The following is a 17,009-nucleotide window of genomic DNA, read 5'->3' as shown; positions in this document are numbered from 1 at the left end:
CGAAATATCCAATGGTGAAATTTAACTGGTATTCTTTCACAACCAACCATGCTGACGTGAAAGAAGTTCTAGTGTTTCTAGGCTGGTACCTGTTGTGGGCTTAACGAGATCCCCAAAATGGCATTGTTACATATGCTGGCCCAATTATAAAGTGAATTTCTTGTGTTAGTGAGGGGACAGCATCAGCGTCACATCACTTTAAACCTCGAAGATACTGGATACAAACAAAGAGCGACTCTACAATCACCAATGTAATTCCGAAAGTGCTACGTATACCCCGCTTTTTTACTATACATAGATACACCCCTATGTGACATCTTCATCCACAGTTGATCTCCTCCCATCCTACCGCACCAGGAAAAATAGGGGGTCTGTTTTAAAGAATGGACCAACCAAAGGATGCCACATAGGGATAATTCACACTTATCACAGTAGTACAGTATCTTGCTGCAGTGGGACAACTTATATGGCCATTGCCATGGGAAAAAAGCATTAGCCATGATAAATACTCTTTCCGTAATACTTTCACTTTTTCGTTTTATCCTAAAAATAGGTTAAAATAAAAAAGTAATTGCAGTATTTTTATTCCAAAAATAGAGGTAGTAATATTTAGCTTCACAATACCTGACCTGAATAGTACGTAGTGGAATCTACTCTAATCAATGTAACAATATGATAATCTAATTTATCTAATTTTTCTAACAATATGATAATTGAATCTAAATACTCGATTCTCGTTCATTCTGGCCTCACTTTTTGCTGATGTATTGTTATGGGGAGAGTATTAGGGAATAGAGCTCTCTCATTGATCCTGGCCCTATATCAGTTAACAAAAAGGTTTCACCCTTTCTCCACTTTTCATTCATGGGTAACAAAAACCCGTCGAACAACTATCCCACTTCCTGCCTTCCAACTTCCCACTACGAAGTGCCCACTTATTATGTTGTTCTTCGCCTCTTACTGCAAAACAAAACAACTACCCCACTATCATTAACGTTTTACCTTTCCTATGAAGTTACTACCCAATCAAAAATTTACACCGAAAATCATTATTGTTTTGGTCGATCATGTTTTTCTATTTTGTTAATTTTGTGTGCCATTAGGTTTGATTTATCTATGTAATTCATGTTTGATTATTGTTATTAATCAGGTTCTTTTTAAAGAATCGAGTGAAGACGAACGGAAACTAATGGAATATCATCAGGTTCGTTTTCTGAAAAGAAAAAAGAATTTGGGAATGATTTGATTTTTTTAATGTATTTCTGATTTTGCGGTTTTGGTGAGTTAATTACACAATATATAAGACAACGGGTAAAATAAAGCTGCAATCTATTCTGGCGCCTCTTTCTGAATTTGATCATATCAAGAAGGAAACAGATGTTTAATTGGTTGGTAACTTAGTAAGCTTCATGGCTTTTTCTTGAGCAACTAGACATATTTGTTTTCATACCATTTGTCTCCAAAATTGTTATTTGCAACAGTATTTAAAAATTGCTAGGCATCAATAACGCCAGAGTTTATAAATGTTTACACAAGGATTGCTATGAATCTGCTACGTATTCATGTTTATTAATATTTTGTGCAAATCAATACATAGAGCCAAATTTCATGTACAATTGCCAACTTTTTAGGGTTTCGGCTAGAAATTCTATACATGAGTCATTTCATTCCTTTTCCTTTCATGATGAAAAGTAAATTTCTTTAGTCATTTATTTGTCCTCGATTTTGTCTTTGTATTCATTGGCAGATACTACTGGAGGGACATGCTTCTTAAACTGTTGGGCGTTGACTGCAAAAGCAAGTAAGTTCACTACCCACTTTGATTTTGATCTTGATACCATTGGTAACATGGTTGTCCTTTAATTTTTCTTCATTTACTATTTAGAATGTTCAGAAAAGTGAATGGGAGAGACATAGCCCCTAGAGTTCGGAATTTTCAGGGCTCCAAATTCTTTTCCGTTGCTTGAGTTGTGATGTAGTTGAGACTTGAGATTGACATTAGAGGTAATTAAATTTTTTTTCCTTTTCCTTTTTCTTTCATGAACATCTAAATATTACGCCAGCCATTAAGAAAGGTGCTAATGAAGAGGTTAAAAAATGAGTTTGTATATTGCATTAATCTCTTAAAAATAAGTTCGTATACGTATGTCCATGTTCTCTGGAAGGGATTTATGCTTAGTTGCAATTTTGCTTTAATCTTATTAGAATTTTTCTTCGCTGGTACAAGATAATGCTACAACATAATGGATACTTCGTACTTAGAAAAGCTATTATGGGACTTATGCGACCATGCTTTTGTTTTGAATCTCAACGTTAATGTTTTCTTGTCTATATCTATGTCCTTCAATCCGTAACAAAACTGAAGTCACTGGAATGTCAGATTTCACCTAGATAATTTCGAGCTTTGTAAAGTCAGATTTAACCTACATACTTCCGATCTTTGTAGTAGGTTTGCATGCCTACAACTATTTGTCAACAAATATCTTGGCATTTCCCCTACTACCAGTTGCAAGCTTTTACATTTTTCCTTATTTATTGTCCCCAGGACTATTTCGCAAAGCACATTGAAGAATAAAAACCATTAGTCTCATGGGTGAACTGTAACATGCATGTGTTTATGATGTTATATGGTAATTTTATTTAGTAAATTGGAGGGAAACTATACCACTGACTATGTCAATGATGTTGGAGACAATAAAAGTTTAATAGACCTCATGAATTGATTTTCTATGGATTCAACTTCTAAAGTTACTCTTATTGAAATTTAAATCTTTGAAAAGGAAAACGCAGTTTTCAGTTAGTGTTAAAACAAGTGCAACATGAGGCAAAATCACTAAATCAGTAGCTAATGTTGGCATCGCTTCGTTAGCTGATATATTGTATATTATCGTTAAAAATGGATGCATCTACATTTTGTTCCAACAACATTCAAATAAAAGAAACTTCAAGTTCAAAATAGTTTGCGCTGAGGATGAAGTCCAATTCGATCGATAGGATAGGAATATTTCAGCATCTATACTGGAAAAAAAATTGTAATGAAGCTCAACCAAGTGTAACATACTTGCATTTGCAAGAGTATACTTTATTTCAGATGTATACAAAAAAACGAATCCTTTAACTTCTTCCGTAAAGTACTGTAACATCTAAAATATTATTTATACATGATATAGTTTTGAATCTAATCTATTGTTTGTAGATTATTTACGATCTCATTTGTGATAAATTTTATGGAGAATATAGGGAAACAAGCATATCTAAAGCGCACTTTCTAATATTACACGTAAACCCGGTGTGAAGCACGGGTTACTATCCAGTCAATCATTAATTGTTGTTTTATAGGGGTGTATTGGATCAGGATTTATCTAGATAAAATTAGATGCTGATTTTACCAGAATCTAGTAGATTTTATATAATGTTTCTTAAAGAATCTTTAAGATTCTTATAGATATATAATTATGGATTATAATGGATTTCCTTAGAAATAGTTATAATTATGCTGGTCATCATGATTTCCTTAAAAAAAGAAGTTTAGGTAGTGTTGGGCGGTGTGGTGGTGGCAGTGATGGTTGGTGGTGGCGGCGATGGTCAGTGATGGTGGTGGCGGTGGTTGTGCTGGTGTTGGTTGGTGGTGTGTGGTGGTGGTTTATAGTGGTGATGGTGGAAAAACATAGCATGTTGTGATAAAAAAAATTGTCCATAAGAATCCATGAAACTCTTGTGGTTTGGGCTAAGATTGATATGAGATAATAACATATTACATATTTTGCCCGTAAGTATCCATATATATCTTGTCCCTTAACTATCCTAAAAAATCTTAAATAAATTGAATACCTAGGATATTTGAGGAATATAAAATAATCTTAAATCAATACCATGGATATTTAATGATTCCTTATATATCCTAATGGAATACCTAGGAGTAGGATTGTTAAACACAGTAGAACCTCCATATATTGATAACCTCTACATATTAATAAAAATTTATGGTCCAACTTGGGCCAGTTAAAAATAGTAATAACCTCTCCAGTTTAATACTATTAATAATTTTTTCCAATTCCGCCTTAAAGAATTTACCTCCAAATAGTAATAATCTATATTATAAGGGACAACGGTGTTTTTCCCTTTGGACGGAGATCTACAGTTTGGACACATAAAAGATGGTCCACATTGAGATACATATTTAAATTATTCAATTACATTTTTGGCATATAAAGAACTAGGATATGACCCGTGCCGTAACGGCACGGGGCTATGAATTATTTTTGTGTTGGTTAGATTTTTTTTCTTGTGAGACTACCAAGAGTTGAGCGTGGGAATCCTGGGAGAACTGTAATCTTTCTCAAACTGAATTTGAAGCCTTGATCGATACTATTAACGTCGACCAGATCGGTTTCTTGTTAAATGGTGATTAGGATGTCCACATGGATGTACACTGACATATATACAGCAGAAAGTATTTTTTTGGTGATTAAGATATCCAACTTAAGTGTGTACATTGGGATCTGCACCCGTTTTCATTTATAGTAATTGAGATGACCATTCATTCATAGTTGTTGCAAATAATACCAACAAACTTGAAAACCTAATGTCCCAAGAGGAAGCACGTAGAAATTCCAGGTTTGAATAAAAGTAGTTTATCGATTGCATTCTAAATTACAAATACAGTCCAGTCATCATTTAAATAGATTGTCATTTTATGCTAAAAAATTAGTAATTTTTTTTTTCAAAATTCAAAAAGTTGAATCTGAGTTGCGAATCCTCTTTCATATCTTTAAAAAGTGTTATATCTACATTAATTTTTGGAACCACTAACAGTTTTAAAATACGAATATTGACTTTTTTCTTGTATCAATGTATAATTGGCATGGTTACACATTAATCATACTTGAACTCATGGTAAAAGAATAAATAATCGGTTGGGATAATATAATTTACGGCAGTCATTTTACAGACAATAAACGTTATCATTCCCTACAATATTCTAGGTTTGAGAAACGTTATACTGTAATACGAAACTTCTTGATAAAGAATGATAACTATACATTTATGGTTTAAACTAACATATGAAAAACGCTCAGCTTACGGCGTCACAAAAAAAATAAAAATAATGTAAAACATTAAATCCTACAACATTCTCTTGGATATTAGTGATATGAAGCGTCCTTGAATCTTTCTTAACGGTGAAAAATGACGCGCGTGATGATATTGCATATATCATATGCCAAATATGTTTTTCCTTGCAAATTAATAATACAATCTCATTGTCTTAACTAAGTAGTGAAAGACTCGCATTAAATAAAATTGCATATCCAAACAAAAGAAATTTCCCCCTCTAATATGATACATGTATAAGAGAGTTGCTCTTCATCAGCATATGCGTTTGAGACCTAGAAGTAAATAAGAGACCCATTATAAATATGAATGGTATGAAAACTTGCAAATGGAATTGATATTACACCTTAACCTAAGAGTACATAAGAGGCATAAAACATCCATAATTTTACAATTTGCTAGCATAAAATGAATATTAAAATATAATTGAATACTAATATTTTTTAAATCAACTTCTATAAAGTGTAAGATATTTGTACCGACTTTGGTTACTTGGTATCTTCAATGAAATAAAAGAAGCTCAAGTATTAAATGATATCCACATAGTAAAAGATAGGTAATGGATCAAGTATTAGTCATGGTATCTTTAGATGAAAAATGTAGATGAGTTCATATGCACTAAGCTCTCTTAAACCAAGATAATCTTTAAAAAACTCGACATTTAATCATCGCAATCACATATGTGCATATGAACCACATCTTCTAGCAAAAATTAGACTTGTACCTTTGTGGAACACCATAACTTCTTCATTTGTATCAATGATAAAATGCATGCAATGAAAATTTGTGTAGTCCCGACACGTATAGATATAGTGACGCATCCCAAATTGTATTATTGTATTGCTCCCTAAACCGCTTTCTTCATTGCTTAAAAATAATCTCTTGAAATCAGAAAATGAAAGATTATTGGTGAGTTTCAATAAGCCAGTTCCGCGTTGCTTGTTTTGAGGTTTTTTAAATTTCAGTATTAGCAAGATGGTTGACTATGTATAAAGAATTTAAGATGATCTTTTACCTATTTTTAGATGTCAACTGCATATAACCATTATTTGACTATGCATGAAGAATTTAAGATAAGAAAATACTCACTTTGTAAACCATCAAAAGGTTATAAATATGAAGAAATGTAATTTCAAGTTTCACATGATACAAAAAATTTGAAGAATAACATACACACATAATCAAGAAACTTTAATCCATTTGATACGAACATGTACACGACTCTAATCCAACAAAGAGTATGAACTCTCTAACAGCAGTAGTAATACAGTTAAAAAATGCTATTTACCGACCCAAGTTAAGTGCATAACAATGGAACCATCGTTTTCTTCGTCATTTATTTTCACTCCATGTAAATCCTCTGATTTTGACCCAAAGAAGTCAAAGTATAATTAAACAATTTCCTGTCCAGAGAAAAATAAAAAAAATTTAGTGTAAAAAAATATTAATTAAATGACATGGTATTAAAAAGAACCTAACATAAGAATAAACATGAATAGATAGCAATCATATCTGATCAGTATCTTTTGACTGCAAATGAGAAAGAAAAAAAGAGAAATTAAAAATCGAGATAACAAAATATCTCAATGAAAAGTAACAAAGAAATTAAACTGCATAAATGACACAAATATTAGGCGCGAGGCACCCTTAATCCATTGATGTTAAACAAAAAATTAAAAAGAAAAGATAACAAAAATTATCTCAATCAAGCAAAACAACAGAGAGTCATACCTTGAGAATAGAGTTGTGCAAAGGATGAAAAGATAACAAAAATTATCTAGAGAAATTAAACTGCATAAATGACACAAATATTAGGGGCGAGGCACCATGAATCCATTAATGTTAAACAAAAAATTAAAGAGAAAAGCTAACAAAAATTATCTTAATCAAGCTAACAAAAATTATCTCAATCAAGCAAAATAAAAGATAATCATACCCTGGACATAGAGTTGTGCAAAGGATGAAAAGCTAACAAAAATTAACAAAAATTAAAGAGAAAAGCTAACAAAAATTATCTCAATCAACCAAAACAAAAGAGAATCATACCTTGAGAATACAGTTGTGCAAAGGATGAACAGAGTTGTTAATTAAGAATAAAAGAAACGGTTTGACATTAAATGGGAGGAATAACTCTCAAATAAATGACATTAAAAATATAAATTTATTGTCTAAGTAAAATTAATATGTGAATTAATCTGGACCATTCTTTATATGCCTAAAATGTGGATTGAAAATCTTAAATATTTATCTCAATCTGGACCATTCTTTATATGCCAGAAATGTAATTGAATAACTTAAATATGTAACTCAATCTGGGCCATCTTTTATGTATCCAAACTATAGATCTCCGTCCATGGAGAAAAACACCATTGTCCCTTATAATATAGATGGTCCAGATTGAGCTACATATTAATCCACATTTTAGGCATATAAAGAAGGGTCCAGATTAATTCACGTATTAATTTAACTTAAGACAATGAATTTAGATTTTTAATGTCATTTATTTGGGAGTTATTCCTTCCATTTAATGTCAATCCGTTTCTTTTATTCTAAATTAACAACTCTATTCATCCTTTGCACAACTCTATTCTCAAGGTATGATTCTTTTTTGTTTTGGTTGATTGAGATAATTTATGTTAGCATTTCTCTTTAATTTTTATTCCAATTAGACTTTGACTTCTTCGGGCCAAATCAGAGGATTTACATGGAGTGAAAATAAATGACGACGAAAACGATGGTTTCATTGTTATGCACTTAACTTGGGTCGATAAATAACATTTTTTAATTGTATTGCTACTGCCGTTAGAGAGTTCATACTCTTTGTTGGATTAGAGTCGTGTACATGTTCGTATCAAATGGATTAAAGTTTCTTGATTATATATGGATGTTATTCTTCAAATTTTTTGTATCATGTGAAACTTGAAATTACATTTCTTCATATTTATAACCTTTTGATGGTTTACAAAGTGAGTATTTGTTTATCTTAAATTATTCATGCATAAAACAATGAATTTAGATTTTTAATGTCATTTATTTGGGAGTTATTCCTCCCATTTAATGTCAAACCGTTTCTTTTATTCTAAATTAATTTTACTTAAGACAATGAGTTTAGATTTTGAATGTCATTTATTTTGGAGTTATTCCTCACATTTAATGTCAACGTATTTCTTTTATCCTAATTTAACAATTGTATTCATCCTTTGCACAAGTCTATTCTCAAGGTATGATTCTCTGTTGTTTTGGTTGATTGAGATAATTTCTGTTAGCTTTTCTCTTTAATTTTTGTTAGCTTTTCATCCTTTGCACAACTCTATTCTCAAGGTATGATTCTCTGTTGCTGTGCTTGATTGAGATAATTTTTGTTAGCTTTTCTCTTTAATTTTTTGTTTAACATCAATGGATTCATGGTGCCTCGCGCCTAATATTTGTGTCATTTATGCAGTTTAATTTCTCTTTGTTACTTTTCATTAATATTGTATTTTGTTATCTCCGATTTTGTTTTCTCATTTGCAGTCAAAAGATACTGATCAAATATGATTGCTATCTATTTATTTTATTCTTATGTTAGCTTTTCTCTTTAATTTTTGTTAATTTTTATTAGCTTTTCATCCTTTGCACAACTCTATTCTCAAGGTATGATTCTCTGTTGCTTTGCTTGATTGAGATAATTTTTGTTAGCTTTTCTCTTTAGTTTTTTGTTTAACATCAACGGATTCATGGTGCCTCGCGCCTAATATTTGTGTCATTTATGCAGTTTAATTTCTCTTTGTTACTTTTCATTAATATTGTATTTTGTTATCTCGATTTATCTCGATTTTGTTTTTTCATTTGCAGTCAAAAGATACTGATCAGATATGATTGCCATCTATTCATTCTATTCTTATGTTAGGTTCTTTTTAATACCATACCATTTAATTTATATTTTTTTACACTAAATTTTTTATTTTTCTATGGACAGGGAATTTTCCAATTAGACTTTAACTTCTTCGGGCGAAAATCAGAGGATTTACATGGAATGAAAATAAATGACGAAGAAAACGATGGTTCCATTGTTATGCACATAACTTGGGTCGGTAAATAACATTTTTTTAACTATATTGCTACAGTTGTTAGAGAGTTCATACTCTTTGTTGGATTATGGTCGTGTACATAAGAACAAAATGGATTAAAGTTTCTTGATTATGTATGTATGTTATTTTTCAAATTTTTTGTATCATGTGAAACTTGAAATTACATTTCTTCATATTTATAACCTTTTGATGGTTTACAAAGTGAGTATTTGTTTATGTTAAAATCTTCACACATAACCAAATAATAGTTATATGCAGTGACATCTAAAAATAGTTATTCTCTTAGAAGATCATCTTAAATTCTTTATACATAGTCAACTATCTTGCTAATACTAAAATTTAAGAAGCCTCAAAACAAGCAACGCATAACTGGCTTATTGAAACTCACCTATAATCTTTCATTTTATGATTTCAGGAGATTGTTTTTAAGCAATGAAGAAAGAGGTTTAGGGATCAATGCAATAATACAATTTTTTTTCTGTGGGATGCGTCACTATATCTGTGTGTCTGGACTACACAATTTTTTATTGCATGCATTTTATCATTGATTCAAGTGAAGAAGTTTTGGTATTCGAGAAAGGTACAAGTCTAATTTTTGCTAGAAGATGTAGTTCATATGCACGTATGTGATTGCGATGACTAAATTATCGAGTTTTTTAAAGATTATCTTGGTTTAAGAGAGCTTAGTGCATAGGAACCCATCTACATTTTGCATCTAAAGATACCATGACTAATACTTGATCCATTACCTATCTTTTACTATGTGGATATCATCTAATTCTTGAGCTTCTTTTATTTCATTGAAGATACCAACTAACAAAGTCGGTACAAATATCTTACACTTTATAGAAGTTGATATAAAAAATATTTTAATATTCAATTGTATTGTCATGCTAATTTTAGGCTAGCAAATTATAAAATTATGGATGTTTTAGGTCAATGTGTAATATCAGTTCCATTTACAAGTTTTCACACCATTCATATTGGGTCTCTGATTTACTTCTAGGTCTCAAACGCATATGCTGATACAGAGCAACTCTCTTATACATATATCGTATTAGAGGGGGAAATTTATTTTGTTTGGATATGCAATTTTATTTAATGCGAGCCTTTCACTATTTGGTTAAGACAATAAGATTGTATTATTAATTTTCAAGGAAAAGCATATTTGGCATATGATATATGCAATATCATCACGCGCGTCATTTTTCACTGCTAAGAAAGATTCAAGGACACTTCGTATCACTAATATCCAAGGGAATGCTATAGGGTTTAATGTTTACATTTTATTTATTTTTATTTTTTTGTGACGCTGTAAGATGGGCGTTTTTCATATGTTAGTTTAAACCATAAATGTATAGTTATCATTCTTTATCCAGAGGTTTCATATTACGATATGACGTCTCTCAAACCTAGAATATTGTAGGGAATGATGACGTTTAATGGTCGTAAAATGACTGGCTGTAAATTATATTAACCCAACCGACTAAACTTTTTTACCATGGGTTCGAGTATCACTAATGTATAACCATGCCAATTATACATTGATACAAGCACAAAGTCAATGTTCGTATTTTAAAACTGTCAGCGGCTCCAAAAATTAATGTAGATATTACACTTTTTAAGGATATGAAAGAAGGTTTCCTAACTCAGATTCAACTTTTTGAATTTCGAAAAAAATTTACTAAATTTTTATTTTCAGCACAAAATGACAATCTATTTAAATGATGACTGAACTGCATTTGTAATTTGGAATGCAACCGACAAGTTACTTTTATTCAAACATGGAATTTTCACGTGTTCCCTATTGGGACATTAGGTTTTCAAGTTTGTTGGTATTATTTGCAACAACTATGAATGGATGCTTATCTCAATTACCATAAATGAAAACGGGTGCAGAGCCCACTGTACACACTTACATTGGATATCTTAATCACCAAAAAAATACTTTATGTTGTATATATGTTAGTGTACATCCATGTGGACACCCTAATCACCATTTAACAAGAAACCGATCCAGTTGATGTTAATAATACCGATCAAAGCTTCAAATTTAGTTTGAGAAAGATTACGGTTCCCCCAAGTTTCCCACGCTCAGCTCTTGGTAGTCTTACAAGAAAAAAAAACAGAATGGGTTTTTGAGCTTGGACCGTCGGATAACATTTTGAGAGACAAACGTTGCATCCGACCATCCCAGTCTCATCCCAGCGAAAGACATCCGACGGTCGTCGTTTCTGTAACCCCTCCCATTATAAATCAAAATTTATTAATCTTTAATTATTGCATCACCTCTTAACTCAAGATATTTAAAGAAACATTAAATGAAATCATAATATATCATACATGCATTAATTAGATTTAGTGATGGCATTATCTAATGAGAAATGAGATTTGTTTGTTTATTTTTATTCATAACTCATAGGTGAGATATGTATACACACTATTACTTAAATGATTTTGTGTTCGTTTTTGGATATGTATATGAATAATTTTACAGTGTACTTATAGACATTATTTTCGTTTAAAACAAAATAGAAAACTATCTTGCAAAGGAACACGATTTAATTTTAAGTCCAGAACCAGTCAGATATCATACTAAAGCAGTGTCGTTACGACACGAGTTGTTTCTAGTACTATAATAAAAAAATATATATCTAGTTACATTAAATTTATGCTTAAACAAAATACTTATCTATAGTTGTCTGAGAAAAAGAATTAATTTTTTAAATTACTACATCATCTTTTAACTTATGGATGCGTCATATATCATCAGCATAGCCACCTTCTCGTTGAAACCAAAATATTTTTAACTTGTCCAGCATGTTTGAAGCTTCTTGGAACTACAAACTCCAAAATATATACATGCACTTATATATATATTATATCTATAAAAATATATATATATATCGTCTAAATACAACTACAAATACATTGCGCATACATTGAACTTAAATTTTTACATATTATATGGGTACCTCTCTATATTAATAATTTTGTGGATACCCAAAAATATTAATATAGAGAGGTCCTACTATCCAAGAACCCAAACCCATTTTCCAGTAACAAGTACCGGATTTGGATGGGAGACAATGTTAACTCTCAAATATAGGACATAGTTTTTACGACGGCTGAACAATTTGCACAACCCGTAGGCAAAGAGAGGTTCTACTATCTATATAATAAATCATAATCCAATACACCTTAGATTCGGATCCTCGGTATATCCTTGTTGATTCGGTCTGAACTATTCTCGGTCCGTATAATAATTTTGGGTTTCACCCAAAATCCAAGCCCGCTAGACAGACCTACCTAGCTAGTCTCTTGTGAATTTTCAAGAGAAACAGTGAAAGAAAAATGGAGTCTGTTGCAGGAATCAAACACAATCATCGATTGCTGAATCTATCATCAAAGACTAATATAATACCATTTCCAAAATCCATTTCAACAATCTCCTTCTCAAAAACCTCTGCCAAAACGTCATCTATCCAATTTCATCAAAACCCTAACAAGAAAAAACAACCACAATTTGAAACCCTAAAACCACTCTCTTCTTTTCTCAAAACTACCTGCGTAGCCATTACTGCTACTGCTCTTTTCTTCAATCGCATGCAAAAACCCTCCATTGCTGCTCCTGTTTCTACACCCACGGTAGACAAGGAAAGTATTACAGAAGAAACTGATGAAGAGAAAGAAAGAGTGTTGGACGAGTATTTAGATTCAAACCCAGATGATGTTAAAGCCTTAAAAGCAGTAATGGAAATTAAAATCAAAGCTGGAAAAGTGGAAGAAGCGATTTCAATTATCGATCGTTTGCTTGGAGCTGAACCAACTGAAAAGGAATGGCCACTAATGAAATCTCATCTTTTGAGTTATAGTGGAGATACAGAATTGGCCAAGTTAGGGTTTGAAGAGGTCATTTCTAGAAACCCTTTAGATGTTGAAGCTTATCATGGATTAGTAATGGCTGCATCTGAGTCAGAATCAGGTGAACTAGATAATGTATTGAAAAGGATTGAAAAGGCTATGGAGATCTGTAAGAAAGGAAAGAGAAAACAAGATGTAAGAGATTTTAAATTGTTGGTTGCACAAGTCAGAGTTCTTGAAGGTAAATATACAGATGCTTTGAAAATTTATCAACAACTTGTTAAGGAAGAACCAAGAGATTTCAGACCTTATCTTTGTCAAGGTATTATTTATTCAATGTTGAAGAAGCCTGAGGAAGCTGAAAAACAGTTTAGTATTTATAGAAGACTTGTTCCGAAAGGACATCCTTATGCTAAGTATTTTCAAGATACCATGACAACGAAGAAGTTGTAGAGGACTAGAAGTGATTGCAGAACAAGACATGGCGTTTAGTATCTGGTAAGGGCAGTTTTTGAATGATAAAACTAGGTTAGTTTTTTTTTTTTTTTAAAATTGCTTGCTGAATTTGTTATAAATGTTAGTTAGTTCCTCTAGTATAATTTTGTAGCTTCTTATGATGTTATTGATAATGTTTCTCGTAGTGTTTCATCAGTGATATGGTTAGTTCAGCATCTAATGTTTAGTTCTTAATTACTTGACATTGAGTAGAAAACGGAGTGTTTCATCAGTGATATGGTTAGTTCAGCATCTAGTGTTTAGTTCTTAATTACTTGACATTGAGTAGAAAACGCACCACATTTGTAAGGTAGAGGAAATGCTGATCAAAAATACTAGAGGGAATAATTTTCAAGGAATGGCGTTCTTTTGGTGATAGTGACATTTTCTATTCTAGTTATCACCCTATCTGTCTCGTAACAATCTTTTGTAGCTGACTGTGAGCTTGTTTTAGTTCAAACTACAACCTTGGAGAGGATACTGCATTGTTACATATGAGAGGATGCACAGAGATTTGTATTTGGGATTGTAAAATGACGGGAAATGATATAAAGATGGTTAGTATTTAGTAAGCATTTATAATTGTATTATGTAGAGTAGTGTTGTAGTCTACTTCAGTGGTCAATACCTTCCATCGAGGGACAGTAGATATTACATGGATACAGGTGTTAGGGAAAGTCGGAACAGGGTACAAGATAGAGTTGATTTGTGTTCACAACTAGGATATTTTTCCCAGGGATGAGCTCTGATTTAAGGTGATTATGAACAAGATTATGATGATATTGGAGGTGTGTTGAGATGGGATCTCTCTCAAACTTGTACTGTCTTCACAGTTGTAACTTGTAGACCTTAAGCCGTGTTCTTTATGTTTTCTCAGTCTTTAACTGTGAAGCTATTGCTATTGACGCAAGTTGTATCATGTGGGTATTATTTATAGCCCGGTAATATACTAGTGCGTAGCTGTTAGATAGGCAGCAAACAAATCAATGAACAGCAGATTGTTAATTAGATGTTTTTTTTTTTTCTAAATCACAAATTTTATTAATAAGAGAAAAGATTGTTAAGAATTACAAGAGCATTTGAAAAAATTAAAAGAAGCCAACTATATAGGCTTGAAAATCAATCTAACACATTCTGTAATATGTAATATTAGGCTGTTCAATTCTTGCAAGGAAACCTGGTCTTCCAGAATACCACTTTCTTTGACCTGCACCAAGAATAGCTCCTTTTTTTGCAGCAGCATTTGCAGAAAAATTAGTTTCCTTGAAACTATGTATAAACTGAATGGAATAAATCTGAGCACTTGCTTTGATCCATCTCATTTTAATCATCCATGGCAATCTGTTTTCTTCAAATTCCTGCAACACAGTTTGAGAGTCTGAATTGATTATGATATCAGAGATCTTCCATTCAACAGCTAACTCCACTGCACATATGATGGCATATGCGTTTGCTATATAGTTTGTTGCAGTTCCAACTCCTCCAGCCAGCACACCCAAAACTTGACATGAATGATGTCTTACAACTACTCCTAAACCAGCAACTCCTGGATTTCCAGTTGAAATACCATCACAGCAAAACATGATAATTCCAGTGCTTGGAGGTGTCCAGTAGCAAGGTTTGATGTCTTGATATTTGAGATTTCTTGATTCCAGTGCAAAGAATAGAATTACTTTTTAATCAGTATCAGTGCTCCACTTATGACTGTTCATTCTGCACCCACTTTCTAATACTGTCTTTTTAATCTTGCTTTTAAATCTCAGAATGTTTGGCTTAACCTGCTCAAACAACATGCTGTTTTTCTGGAACCATAACTCTTTCAGGATAGTACAAGCTGTAACATTCCAGCATTCTTTTATGAATGGACTCTTGCCTTTTGCATTCCTCCACACATGTTCATAAGATTTTGGAATTTGCATATTGAAAACAGAACAAATCCAGTTCCAAATGTCTATACTAAATCTGCATTCCCACAGCAAATGCCAAATGTTGCATACTGTCTTGGTTTGAAACACAAATACAACATCTAGAAGCAAGCTCAAATCCTCTGTTGATCATTGTGGTGTCATCTACATATATTTTTTGAACCAATTTCCAAATGTTGCATGCAATGGAAGGATGAAGACTTGAATTCCAAATTTTCTTGTAGCAATGAAAATGTTGTTCTTTATTTCTGATAACATTAATGGCAGAAGAAGTTGTGAATTTGCCTTTCATATCACCTTTCCAGATTAGGCAATTTTCTCCAGTACCAATTTCAGGAAGAGTATACCCAGTGAGAAGGAGCTTAAACTGATTAGACAGATTCCACTTGCCATCTATTATTAAATCTGACACTTTCATTTGAATATTAGCATGACACTTTCATTTGAATATTAGCATTTAGAAATTCAGAATTACCAATTTCTTCAATCAAAGGAGCTTTACCAATCCAAGAATCAAACCAGATAGAAACTTGCCGCCCATTTCCAATGCACCACCTTATATTTTCTTTTAAATGATTCCAGGCACATTTTAATCCTGGCCAAATTGAAGATAGTTGCCAATTACTCTTCCATTATCCATTTTTATCCTGATACTTTGCTTTAATGAAAAGAGCCCACTCTTCATTACAACGAATTATTCTCCATAACAGCTTCATTAAAAGTGCCTTGTTTAGCACTTCCAATCTTTTGATACCTAATCCACCTTCATTGTAAGGAGAACAGACCTTCTTCCATGAGAGGGTTTTGAATTACCTAGTATCTCCAGACCATAGAAAATTCCTGATTATCTTCTCACAAATTTTGATTACAGATTTTGGCCATAAGTATACTGACGTGCTGTATATAGGAATGCTACTTAGAACTGATTTTATCAAAACTAATATGTCACTGAATGATAACAATTTACCTTTCCAAACTGCCAGCTTCTTTTGCATAAGTTCTATCATTGGCCATATAGTTGATATTTTAACTTTGCCAGCTTGAAGGATAACTCCTAAATACTTATCAGGTAAAGAACTTACTTCCATTTGCATAATCTCTTTGATTTTCATAATTCTTGCAGTTGTTGTACCACCTACAAATAACTTGCTTTTGCTCTTATTTATCATTTGGCCTGAACTTTTCTGATATTCTTCAAGAAGTTTCATCAGATTGAGTAAGCTTTTCTTTGCACCATTACAAAAAATGAAGACATCATCAGCAATAAAACATGTGTGAGGGATGAATGCCATTTCTTACCACCATTGGAGTTATCTTGCCTTCAGACACCAATTTTGAAATATTTCTGCTCAAGACATCTTCCATTAGCACAAAAAAATTGGAGACAAAGGATCACCTTGTCTCAAGCCTCTTCCAACTGAGAAAAAACCATTTGGACCCCCATTTATCATTACTGAGACTTTTGCTGATTTAAATAAAATTCTTAGACCAATATTTCCACTTCTTCTCTTCTTCTTCATTTCATTGATCATTTCACAAGCAA

General features: G+C 32.2%; 2 protein-coding genes across 2 annotated transcripts; one reads left to right on the top strand and one right to left on the bottom strand.

Moving 5' to 3' along the window:
* Positions 1-12,461: 12,461 nt before the first annotated feature.
* Positions 12,462-13,722, top strand: LOC113343051 (protein SLOW GREEN 1, chloroplastic-like). Its single transcript, XM_026587379.1, has one exon. It carries the CDS (start codon positions 12,537-12,539, stop codon positions 13,497-13,499), a length of 963 nt encoding a protein of 320 aa, XP_026443164.1. The 5' UTR covers positions 12,462-12,536; the 3' UTR covers positions 13,500-13,722.
* Positions 13,723-14,665: 943 nt separating this feature from the next.
* LOC113343012 lies at positions 14,666-15,124 on the bottom strand. Its single transcript, XM_026587348.1, has one exon. It carries the CDS (start codon positions 15,122-15,124, stop codon positions 14,666-14,668), a length of 459 nt encoding a protein of 152 aa, XP_026443133.1.
* Between the last annotated feature and the right edge of the window lie 1,885 nt (positions 15,125-17,009).

The sequence above is a fragment of the Papaver somniferum genome, unplaced genomic scaffold (assembly GCF_003573695.1).
Source record: "Papaver somniferum cultivar HN1 unplaced genomic scaffold, ASM357369v1 unplaced-scaffold_52, whole genome shotgun sequence".
NCBI classification, from domain to species: domain Eukaryota; kingdom Viridiplantae; phylum Streptophyta; class Magnoliopsida; order Ranunculales; family Papaveraceae; genus Papaver; species Papaver somniferum.
Note: the sequence above shows the minus strand (reverse complement) of the source record. Positions and strands in the feature narration are given on the sequence as shown.

What these genes read in the sequence shown, in the direction of transcription:
- LOC113343051 (XM_026587379.1), top strand. Translation starts at nt 12,537, where the DNA reads ATGGAGTCTGTTGCAGGAATCAAACACAATCATCGATTGCTGAATCTA.
- LOC113343012 (XM_026587348.1), bottom strand. Translation starts at nt 15,124, where the DNA reads ATGTTTTGCTGTGATGGTATTTCAACTGGAAATCCAGGAGTTGCTGGT.